At 42.7% G+C, this 12,416-nt stretch overlaps 1 protein-coding gene across 1 annotated transcript; it reads left to right on the forward strand.

The window, feature by feature from the left end:
- Positions 1–1,756: 1,756 nt before the first annotated feature.
- On the forward strand, positions 1,757–9,644 carry pspc1 (paraspeckle component 1). The gene is made up of 10 exons (XM_079296554.1): positions 1,757–2,198; positions 2,655–2,804; positions 2,899–3,050; positions 3,147–3,242; positions 3,344–3,540; positions 3,657–3,741; positions 3,842–3,944; positions 6,094–6,151; positions 8,209–8,345; positions 8,787–9,644. Exons 1-10 carry the CDS (start codon positions 1,827–1,829, stop codon positions 9,063–9,065), a joined length of 1,629 nt encoding a protein of 542 aa, XP_079152680.1. The 5' UTR covers positions 1,757–1,826; the 3' UTR covers positions 9,066–9,644.
- The last annotated feature ends 2,772 nt before the right edge of the window (positions 9,645–12,416 follow it).

Below are 12,416 nucleotides of genomic sequence, written 5' to 3' on the forward strand. Positions count from 1 at the left end.
ATTCACGCGCATAATTACACCGATGCGTGACAACGACACACACGTATTAACACTGACCTGACCGGTCCATTTGACTACTTACCCGCTGTATTTCCCCGGTAAGTCCGCAGCAGACTTGCAGCGCAGATGGAAGTCAGAGAAACTACTGCGCTGCTCAGAGGAGCGCAGGGAGGAGGGTCCCGCGACGTCACTGTTACGTCACTCTTACTACTACCATAAGCAACGCTACAGCTGAACCAGTGAACCTGTTCAATGATGAGATCAGTAAGAAGTGATCCGACGTTGTCATTATAATCCAGCGGTGTCATCATTTGACAAAGTATTTTCCCCCCAAGTACTTTTTTAGAAGTACCTCAATTTTGAGGTACTTCTACTACTTCAAAGGCAAATATTACTCCACTCCATTTATCTGATGTTATGTTGTATGTTTACAATTTTCACACAAAACGTATGATCACTGTTTATAATGTTATGTATTTTAAGATTAAACGATCTGACACATAACATTCTTAGAATTAGCTTCACCGCTATAGCACTGACATGCTTGTTGTACATTAATGCATCAGTGTTAACTATCAACAAACATTATACACAGTAATATAACACTCACAATTAATGTTTAATGAACATAAACTTCATTGAGACGAAGATGTTTCAGATATGTAAAATGAATGCTTCAGGGTTGTGCTCAGGATCAAAAGAGATCAAACAACAAATGTTCTCTGTACTATAATGAGCATGCATTATGTCTGTAGGCTCATTACAACAATACCCCCACAAACCTCTTGCTTATTAATATTCCCGAAGTCAAACACATGTGGACAGACTCATTCGGGGACTCAGTGACAGGCAGGAGTCCTCTGACTTGCCTGGACACAGGATCCCTAACAGGAGAGCAATGAGTTCCCCAAACAGAGGAATATGCACACAGATGTGCCATAATATCTGTCCAGATGGCCAGTGCATCATGGGAATAGCTCCCAGCAGGCCCCCCCTAAGCTTGCACATTGCTCAAATGACAAAAAACTGACAGAAAAAGACACGAAATGTAGCGGATCAGTCAAAATGTATGTGTTCATGTTGGAAATAAGGCTTGGGAGCTTTAAAGGGGACATATCATGCTCATTTTCAGGTTCATATTTGTATTTTTGGTTTCTACTAGAACATGTCTACATGCCTTATTGTTCAAAAACACTTTTTTATACTGTCGGCCTCTGTGTGAAACGCTCTGTTTAGCGCCTGTCTCTTTAAGCATGTGTAGACTTTCAGCAGCTAGACTATCACAGAAGTGCCAACACCAGTTAATTATGTGCTAATGTACTCTATTAATGTTAGCTCCACAGGTTATTTTATGGAGATCAAAACATTACTATGTGAAGAGTATATATACATCTTACTAATGTTTAGTTGATTCATCAATGAGTCCATCCATAGAACATTAATCAGCAATAAATCAATACTTCTGACACTCATTGTCAAAGCAACATTTGCTTTTATTTATTTATTCATCTATTTATTTATTATCATTAATATTTATTTATTTGTCGATGTTTCAGGGCTCTCAAATGTGAGGATTTGCTGCTGTTATTATATTATATAATATTATTGTATTAAGTAGCAGCCCTAATTTGATTTTTTTGTCACAAAAATTCCAGTTGGCGTCCAAATCTTCCACGCCCCTTGAATGGGTCCAAACATCAAGTTGCGCGCGCATGCACCGCCATCTTTGAAATTCAGGAGGTGTGCACCATCAACACTGGCCCACGAGCCTTCTCCTCAAAGTTAGTTTAATTTAGATACCGTACCAAAACCTACTCTGTCCGAGAATGGCTAACCGAAATATGCAACAAGCGACTATGCAAAGCAGCAACTCTCCTCAACCGGAGAGGACCGACTCTCCGGCGCAGTCTCCGGCACACAAAGACAGTCCGGTGGCTCCGCAGCAGCAGCATCAGTCACCCGCGGCCGAAGGAGCCGAAGAAGGAGAAGGAGTCGAAGAGGGACGGGCTGAAATGACTTTGGATATCACGAGTTTTCGGAAGCCCGGTGAGAAGACGTTCACCCAGCGCTCACGTCTGTACATCGGAAACCTCCCGCTGGACGTCCCGGAGGAGGAGTTCAAACACATCTTCGCTAAATACGGGAACATTAGCGAGGTGTTCATCAACAGAGACCGGGGGTTCGGCTTTGTTCGCTTGGTAAATGAACGTGCATTGGTTTTAAACTGTGCTGTGGGTTTAACCTCAGCTAACCTGTAACTTCACGTGTTTTATAACTGGACCGACATGTGGCTAAGAGGCGCTAGCTAGCTGCTATGTTAGCATTAGCACAAGGTGCAGGTTGACTTGACACCCATTCATATCTAACCGTGTCTTACATTTAACAACAACATATTGTTTTTGTGGAACCAGATGTATGTTTCAAAATTGCATTTCATCACACCACATTGTATCGAGTTAGGTATTCATATGTCATATTTTGAATTATTTGGACTTATGTGACACATTTTCTTTGGTAAACATAGACAATACAGTGGTGCAAGGCCACATTTTGAACTGTGTAAGTGAAGATAACATTTGTAATGGAATGTGTTCTGCTGCCATTATGAATGCCACAACCTGCCTCACTGTGGTATCATCAACCTTGGCTTCCAGGAAACCCGCATGCTGGCAGAGATCGCTGTAGCCGAGCTGGATGGGACCGTTTTGAAAAATCGACCAATCCGGGTCAGTTTTGCGACACATACTGCCGCCCTGACGGTGCGCAACCTGTTACCTGCAGTAACAAATGAGCTGCTGGAAGAGGTATGTGGAACAAGAGCTTTAAAACCTCAGAAATACAACTGTACTTCCTGTGTCTGCTGCTCTGTGCAATCTGAAAACCACCCTCTACCATCAGGCGTTTTCTCAGTTTGGCCCGGTGGAACGGGCCGTCGTCGTGACAGATGACCGCGGTCGCCCCACCGGGAGAGCCATCGTGGAGTTCGCAAACAAAATAGCTGCACGCAAAGCCCTGGAGTGCTGCACGGAGGGAGCGCTGCTGCTGACCACGTAAGGAGTGCAGGGACGATGGTTTTTTGTTTGTTTGTCGCAAAATGAAGGGTTTTCTCTCTGAAGTTTAATTCACTGTCGTCCCCCTTTCTTCAGCACGCCTTGTCCGGCCATCGTGGAGCCGTCGGAGCACTTTGATGACCAGGATGGACAGCCTGAAAAATCACTGCAGAAGTCTGCAGCCTACTATAAGTAAGTAAAGTGTAAAATTATTTGTTGTCGACATCTTATAGTTAAGATGTGCTTGAGTTTGTTCTTGTTTTTTTTGTATTTATCTTCTTTTTGTACGCCAGGGAACGAGAGCAGATGCCCCATTTTGCTCAGCCGGGTACATTTGAGTTTGAGTATTCGTCGCGCTGGAAAGCTCTTCATGAGATGGAGAAACAGCAAAGAGACCAAGTGGACAAGAACATCAAGGAGGCCAAAGAGAAACTGGAGGCGGAGCTAGAGTCGGCCAAACATGAACATCAGCTCATGTTAATGAGACAAGGTAAGGGCCGCTTTAGTGGACTTGGTATCGCAGGTTTGGAAGATGTATTTGTTGAGGTTGTAGGTGCCTGTGGTGATAGATGTAAAGAGAATGGTGTTCTTCCTCCCTTCTTCCAGATCTCATGAGGCGCCAGGAGGAGCTGAGGAGACTGGAGGAGCTCCGCAACCAGGAGCTGCAGAGACGGAAGCAGATCGAGATGAGGTGCGTTGTCCTTTCTTGAGCAAAGCAATAGGACCGAAGGTACCGTTTGACTTGATTGCGTTTTATTCGACGATTCTGTCTTCGCTCTCTCCGGCTGTAGGCATGAAGACGAGAGGAGGAGGAGGAGAGAGGAGGAGATGATGAGACACAGAGAACAGGAGGACCTGAGACGCCACCCGGATGGCTTCAAAGCAAACTACAACGTGAGTACAGCTGGAATACAAACAAGCAGTCAAACACACTTAAGCTCCAGTTACACACAGTCAAGAATTACAGCCACCAAGGAGTTAAAGTTCTGCAGGTGCATACGTAACCCGGCTCTCTATTTTGAACATCACCTTACTTGTTCTTACACTGATTTCTTTTAGTTCAGACATACAAATTAGAAGTACACATGTAGTGTTTTAAGCATTTAATATACTAAATATCATAGTCTTTGTGTGTCGTAGTGTGAAATAGTTGTCGACAGCTTGTAGCGTGTACATACTTCACCTCCTAAGCAGTGTCGTCTGCAGTTCACTGCTCTGCGTTCTCCGTTATTGGTCTTTGACGTGAGCGTAGTTTTATAGTTTCTCCAGCAGCTTTCAGTCTACATCTATAAATCTATCTCGTTCAGGCAAATCTTATTTGACCGTGCGCTACGACAGGAAGGGTCCCCCGAAAGTTAGAAAACGTGCGATGAAGTTTTAACCAGTTCTTGGTGAACAGAAAGCCTCTTTCTTCATTTTGGATGCTTTTGCTTTTCCTACATTTGAGCAGAACCTCGACTGAATTGCGTTGCTGTGCAGGAACTTCTTATTTCCTCATAGTTCTGTTGCAGCTTTCACTTGTGAAAATGTTGTCTCTGTATAACCACTCTCCTGTATGCAATGGTACCACATCACTGTAATACTGTGGTTCATTGTGTCACAAATACCCACTCTCATTCAGTTATTATGTATATATGTGTGTGTGTGTGTGTATGTCTATATGTATGTATGAGAGTGATATTCATAGCAGAGGGAAACAGATTCGATGTAGCTTTGCATAAGTGGATGAGAGTAGAAAATATAGTTTTGCTCTCAAGTGGATCTGCGGTGATAAAAAGCCGCTGTGTAATCAAAAACCAAGTTGAATTCTAGGTAACTCAGCGTGTCTGTTGGTGTGATATGTTGTTGATTTCTATGTCATAACTTTTCTCTTCAGATCCGTTGCTCTGTTTAGAGGTCCCGTTGGAGGCTGCGATCTTTACATGCACGTCACACACACATCTAGAACCACCCGTCCAGTTCGTACCGACTCCTTCGCGGTCGCCGGCTGAACCCAAGTAGTCTCTGGTCAGTTCGGTGATTCGCATCAGAACACCGATGATCAGTCTCATCCGCGAACACACCGTTTGGGATGGAACACACGAGACCTTTCTTTTGTACTTTTAACCCGAGGGTGTGTCGTGTCATACAGTCGGTGTGCATTGACATGTTTATAGAACAACTTCGCAAATTAGTACAAGTCACACACTTCACTTCCCGAGCTGCAACAATGTGAACTCCACACTAGCTTCCTTTGCCGCGTTGTAAAACATAAACTTTGATTTAAAGGTGTTTTTTTTTCCAACACATTTACTTACGCTTTTTTGGTTGTTGGAAGGAAAATTGTCAGCGATGACTCCCAGAATACAAGTGCTGCCATCTAGTGCCAGCAGCAGCTGCAGCTCACACATCACTGTTGGATCTGACGGCGGACAGAGTTGAAGCTCAATGTCCTCGATTTTAGTGGCACAGTGATAAAGGGCTTCGTCATACTTTGAGCATGTTACTACTACTTGTTATAATTGCAACATATTGACCATTTAACAGGTAAGTATATCAAGATTACAAATGTTGAGCATCACAATATTTGCAGTAATTTAACGTATTGTTTTAAATCTCATAAAGTGCCGTATGTGTGGGACAGATTCTGCTGTAGCTGTATAGCAACGGGCTACCGATATGATCTCGATGTCTATATTTTCACCGCTGCCTCGGTCTGTTTGTGTGCGTTACCGCGTGACGTTGGTGAACACCAGCTCGCCCTTTAAAACACCAACGTCGCACAGTAACGCAACGAACAAACGCACCCGGTGTTCTGCGAGGTGACCTCCACCTGCACTTCACTGCTGAAATGTGTGAAACTGTATACATTGGTGATATTGACCCATTGGAGTGAGTTCATCACGTTCCGTAAAGAGAAATTATTTGGTCATTGATGTCCAGTTGGTTAGTTCTGTGTCGAAATGATTACTTTGACGCTGTGAGTGTTGGACGACAGCCCATCCGCTAAAGACTTGTTCTTCAGTGGAGTTTTGTTCTGAAGGCTCTTCTTCACTTCTTCCAGAGAGAACAGGAAATGAGAGTGGGTGAGCTGGGCCCTCGTGGAGCCATTAATATGGGAGGTACGGGCATGATTGTGTAACCACTGGTTGATACAAAGACCGGATCAAGTGACGATGATGATGGCTGTCTTTATGTCATTTATTACTTTTATTGGTCTTGCATCCCACGTGGCTCTGTTTCAACAACATTGTTTCAATGATTTTAAGTTTCACTTTGTATGTTTCGACTCCTTTTTTGGTGTGAAATGGAGTCACATGGGATGCAATGCAAAGGAGGAAAAACCCCATAATGCACCACATGACAACATAATGTGTATACTAACAGAATATACAGCGTACTGAGTGGGCGTGTTTTTGTTGGGGTGAGGGTTCATAGTGTTGAGAAATCTTTAGTTCCTGAGCTCTCATCCTCGGCTCTATGCAGATTTGAAATGAAATGATTTAAGCGTGACATTTAAAAGCCGCTGGAGCCTTTTAGTCTGTTCAAAAAGGCTCCTAAAGGCCGCAGCACTTATTTAGCACTTTAAAAAAAATTGTTTGTGGCTGGAAATAATTGGAGACGAGCGTCTGTTTATTTCCATCATGAATGAAAAGTGACGTCGCTGTTGATCTGCTGAGGATGAGGGCCGGGGACTGAGGTTAAAGCCTGTAATGGGGGACAGATTGTTAGAGGTCCATGGTGGCTCTTCAGCGTACAACGATTATAACCGAGGATTGCACATCATCTATATTGCACATCATCTATACTAAAAACGTTTGTCATGTTGTAATGTGCGTTTTAATGTCTGCTGCAATTTTCCGCCGCCTCAGTGGACATTTCAGCCTCCTGCTTAGTTTACGTCGTGCTTTATTTGCCACGTCTGTTTCCATTGCACCAAATGTTCTGTCTCAGCCAAGCATGAGAAGGTTTTTGCAATATTTCAACTTCAACTTTCCGTTATTTCCACTCTGGTGTTTTAATGCACAAATTGAAACTGCGCGTGAAAACGGGTGGCTGGGAACGCGTTTAACTTTTACCCCGTAACATTTTACAACATAACTTTCAAAATATGATAACATCCAACAGTGTATAGCCCCTATAACATTAGCTGATTTGATGTTATTATTTTGATGAAAGTGCCAGCAGAGGTGCATTTGCAGACACGTCTGTAGTTCTTTTCACAGTGGGAGATTGTCGGTAGTTTTAAATTTCTTGTCCCTGGCTCGGGGCTGACGCAAGCGTGTTTTTCCCCGTTCGGCTGGTGGCGTTAGCAGCACTTTCAGATGTTTTGCCTCACTTGTCCATGCTGTGTACGCTTCACATCAGCCATCATGTTGCAAACGGGAAGTAACCTCCGGTTCTGTGAGTGAAGCCGATACAGAAGTGTCTTAAAGCTGCATTCTCTCTAGTGACCACCAGGGGGCGACTCCTCTGGTTGTATAGACGTCTCTGAGAAAATGACTTCTCCCTTGATTTATTCCCTCAGTAAACATTGTAAACATGAGTTTATGGTCTCAGTCTGGAGTTTCAAGTCTTCTTCAACACAGCATGATGTTCATTTGGATAGTATGTGTAGATCAGTGTGATAGTAGAGGACTCTGTTATTCGTGTGATTGGGATTGAACCTGTGGTGTCTGTGCTCTGTGTGCTCTGTGTGCTCCATGACTAAGATGATGTGCAATCCAAGGTGTAATTAGCAACCGATGTGGAAGTTGGCACGTCAATAATTAGAGCCTCTCATTATTAACGCATCAAATCTGTAAAATGTGACTGTTAATATCTACTTAAGCATAATATATCACCAGTTGGCTACTTAAAATTGATGTTGGTTTTTGGTTATATTGGTGACACATTTGTATGCCTTCTTTATTTGTATACATATTACATATAAATGCTTAGTGATAGGGCTATTTGTAAAGGTCTCACTTCAAACAGATGACCGTTTACTGTTAAAGTGAACTGTTGCGGTGCTTTTTAAATGAGTTGCAAAGTTTTTAAACGCAAAATACCAATTCTAGATTGCCGTCGTCATTAGCTGTCAACCAAAAGCCAACGTTAACTGTTAGTTTCAGCGTTCAGCTACCACAGTTCTTGACCCACCAAATCACAAACCAATGCTCCGTTGTTTTGCGTGTAGATGGCTTTAACCAGGGCTCTCCGGGGCCCACTGGTAACCAGGGTCAAATGATGGGCATGAGTGGAAGGGGAGCAGCCATTGGCCCAGAGGGAACTGCAAATATGGGCACACCATTGATGTCAGAGAATGGAGCCATGGTAATGTATCAGGACAAATAGATGAAGCTTATCTCTTGATTAGTCCGTCTTCACCATTTAAAAGCTACTCTACGCGATCATTGCCTAAAACAGTACGTCAGTCAAACTGTGTTAACAAAATAAAAGTCATCCGTTATCCTTTTAACTCAGCCTTATTTTGAATCGGATGCAGAAACAAATACTAAATTTGTAAAGACCGTTGACATTTGTTTTAAACTGCAGACTTAACTAATAGTCCCTTTCCTCTCTTTCTCTTTGTCTGCTTGCTTCACCTCCTTTTACTCTCGGATGGCCGCACTTGGATCAAACCCGGACTGATGAACTTTGAAATTGCTTCTTCTTTTTCTTGGGATACGATGCATTTGTCTTTGACGCTCAAACGTTCTCCCGACTATACACCGTTCACATTCTTTTCATTACACGGACTACATGATACCTCAGCGAAAAGATAGATTCCCGCAGGGTGGATCGATGGGGGGGCGACCAGAAGTTGAATCCCCAAAACAGCAGCCGCAACAGCAGCCGCAACAGCAGCCGCAACAGCCACCGCCGCAACAACAACAGCAGCAGCAGCAACAACAGCAACAACAGCAGCAGCAGCAGCAGCAGCAACAGCAACAACAGCCTCAGCAGCAGCCGCCATTGGGCCCTCAAGCGGGGAGGGGGAGTCCGGTAGGGGGGGTCTTTGATGGGCCAAACCATAAGCGCCGCAGATATTAAATCCTCTCTGATCACGGAGACACGGCACTCATGGATCTTTGTTTCTGCCCCCCCTTCATCATCTCTTTCTGTTCTACGTCGGTGGGCAATGCGACAGATTTTTGTATTTTTGATTATCTTATGTAATGCAAGTTGGGACAAGGGGCATTTATTTTGTGATCGATTTAAAGTACAGGATAACTCGTCGGATCGACACTTATTTGCAATGTTTATACAATATCTTTCCCCGTCTAATTGCTTTTTTTTTTGTCTGCTGAATATTAACTGCAAACGAGTTTCAAAGCATGTCGAGAAGTCCTTCGTGGGTCCACAGCAGCAGTGGGTGACTGCCATTATTTTGGAGACACGTTATGAAGCTGCTGTGTGGGATTGTTCCATTTCAATGAAGAAGAGTTCGATTGATTCTAAACCAGACTGCTGATCTCTCAAACTGAAAGGTACAACAGACATGTTGGTCGTACTTTGTGGTCATCATACATACTGTTACTCTTAGCTAAGTAGATGTTCAATCCTAAAGTGAGTGAATGTTTCTGCAGCTGTATTTGATGGTGAAGAGAAATAAAATATTTGTAAGTCCTGTCTCCGTGTGATTTGAAAGAATTGTGTGTGTGTGTGTGCGCTCGTCTCACTGGATCTTGTAAATGTCTTGATTTTGTAAGTATCCCGACCAGGTGTCACGGGTTCTAAAGAATAGTTTTATAACAGGTAATTACAGTTCTTCTGCATACTTAACTATATTTCGGCGTCGTCTGCCTTTCTCTGTGCATCAAGTGTACGAATAACGTGTCGTCAGTAATCGAGATGAATCCGTGCTTTTGCATCAACGTGACATGACCCAGTTTTACCACAATTGCTGTCGACCCTGAAGATGTGCAGGACGAATGAGTAGAAACATCCGTCACCTTTTTAAGTGTATGCATGTATACGTGATATTTGTTTATAACGGATTTCTGTGAGTCAATTTTAGATACAAAGCTGGGTCACTTCATGATGATTCATTTAAAGACTATTTGGACTGTAAAGGCAATTTATAGATTTCATCCATTACATGTATGTACTTTCATCTGGTCATTTCTGAAAAATATTCTTTAGATGTTCAGTTGGAAGCAGGGAGGCGGTGTGTGTTGTAGAAAGTGTAATGTCAGCAAAATGTACAATTTTCAATACGAGAGCAGCTTTAAAGTCATCGGCCAGGGTTGCCTCTGGATTTAGAAATCATATTTGTTTACGTCAGCCATTCAGTGATTTCATACGTTTGTTTCATAATTTGGAGACTGGAAGCTACACAGTTAAATGTGTGGTATGGACAGGATAACAGCTGGTCTCCATCACTTATTGCTCCCATAGTTCCTGTAAATGTAGTTTTGGAATCGGATGCATTTCTTTTGCTGTTTCCGTTTGATCGTTGTTTGAATTCTGGCAGAAAGAAGTTTTCTATATTTCGCACTCATATTTCTTCATGAAATAACACGGTTTAGAGAAAGTGCCTTTAGTTGTGTGCTCAGTGTTGCAGAGTATTTGTTTTAAATATGTTTTCTTCTCGTCTCTTATAGGTCCGGCTGGTTTCCTGCCTCCAGTGAAGGAATAGGTAAATCCCAACACACACACACACACACACACACTGAAATATAATGCCCTGAAATTCCCTATATATAGACATATCAACTTTGAGTCCATATAGTGTCAAAAAAAAAAAAAATACAACAACAATATATCAAATACAATCTGAGGACACCAAGACACAAGTGTAATCATTGCAGTTAAAAAAAAGTCACTCGTTGTTAAAAACAGACATTTGTTCCAATGTTTCCAGAAACAAGAAGTATATCTTGTGTCACTTTGTGTTGGATCAGTTTAGGCTTTTATAATTACATTTTCGGAGTCATTTCGTCATCATCACTTAGGTCATTCCTGATGATGTGACCCAAATATTTCATTTTGTGCACCACATTTAGCTCTTGACCTCCCATACAAATGAGGGGAAATGTAGCTTCTGATCCTCTTTGGTTTCACTTTGATAACACTCTTTAGAGTTGAATTTGATGTCATACTGCACGCCATACCGTGAGCAGACTGAGCAACTGCTGTAAACCAGCGCTCTGAGGAGACAGGACCACGAAGTCATCAGCGTACATCAGATGGTTTACAAGACTTTCCCCCACCGTACATCCTGTCTTACACTCTTTTAGTTTTTTCGAAAGATCATCCACACATAGACTAAAAAGAGCAGGTGACAGTATTCCACCTTGTCGGACGCCATTGGTCACTCGGAAGGGTGCAGATACACTCTGACCCCACCTCGCTCGCATGGTTTGATGTGAATACCAAAAGTGCAAAATCCTTGTCCAGTACGGAGGGACCCCTCACTCGTGTAGCTTGATGAACAATTTACCATGATTAATTCGATCAAAAGCGTTCGATGCATCCAGGAAACACAGAAACATTGTAGAGTTATGTCTCCTGTACTTACGAACAACTTCCTTCAGTGCGTATATGCATAAGTCTGCTATGTTTACTTTTAAAACCAAATAGATTGTCAGTGGTTGTTATTCTTGAAGCCTATCGAAGAGAATTCGTTCTAATTCTTCAGAGAGGACACTAGCCAGAGCAATTGGTCGGTGATTTTCAATGCTGGATATTTTACCGGTTTTATCTTTTGATTACTGGCACGAACAAAACAGTCAGCATAGAATCAGGAAGTACACCATGCATGAACAATCCAGAAAAACACATTCAATAAAACTGAAATTCTGATAAAACTGATAAATATCATCAGGAAGTACATGTCACTTTTACTTGGTGCTTTTCTCTGCCATGCCCAAGGCTGCTCATTACCAACACGAAGGGAAGGTAATCATTGAAGTGATCCACTTTTTTAACGGGGCTGATTGCGGCCAATTTGGGGAACGAATACTCCGCGTCTCTGCTTCCACTTGCTGGCCTTGTTCTGCTTTAGCCCAGTTTGTGGCCCACTTCTGTATCTAGAAGGACTATCGATTTTGGGGCAATTGTAATTTGTTCTTCTGAAAACGTCCTCATTTCCTCCCCATGTGGTCAGGTGTCGTTTGAGTGCCCACTAGGGATTCAGCCCTAAATGTATCTAATTATCTATCAGACGTGTTTTATTACAGCTTTGATGCATTAACATCTGCTTTACAGATCAGACGCGATGGCCCTTTGTAGAGTTAATTGAAGAAGAATCACTTAATTTCAGGTTTGAGTGCGTCCTACATTACAACCGTATGGCCCAGATTGCAGTCAGTACTATTCATGACGATCCCAGAGACACTGGAATCTAATGATGTGTCTTCAGCCTGATGGTGAGCCTGGAGCTAATGCTCTGGCAGTGTG

This window comes from Melanostigma gelatinosum, assembly GCF_949748355.1.
Source record: "Melanostigma gelatinosum genome assembly, chromosome: 24".
NCBI classification, from domain to species: domain Eukaryota; kingdom Metazoa; phylum Chordata; class Actinopteri; order Perciformes; family Zoarcidae; genus Melanostigma; species Melanostigma gelatinosum.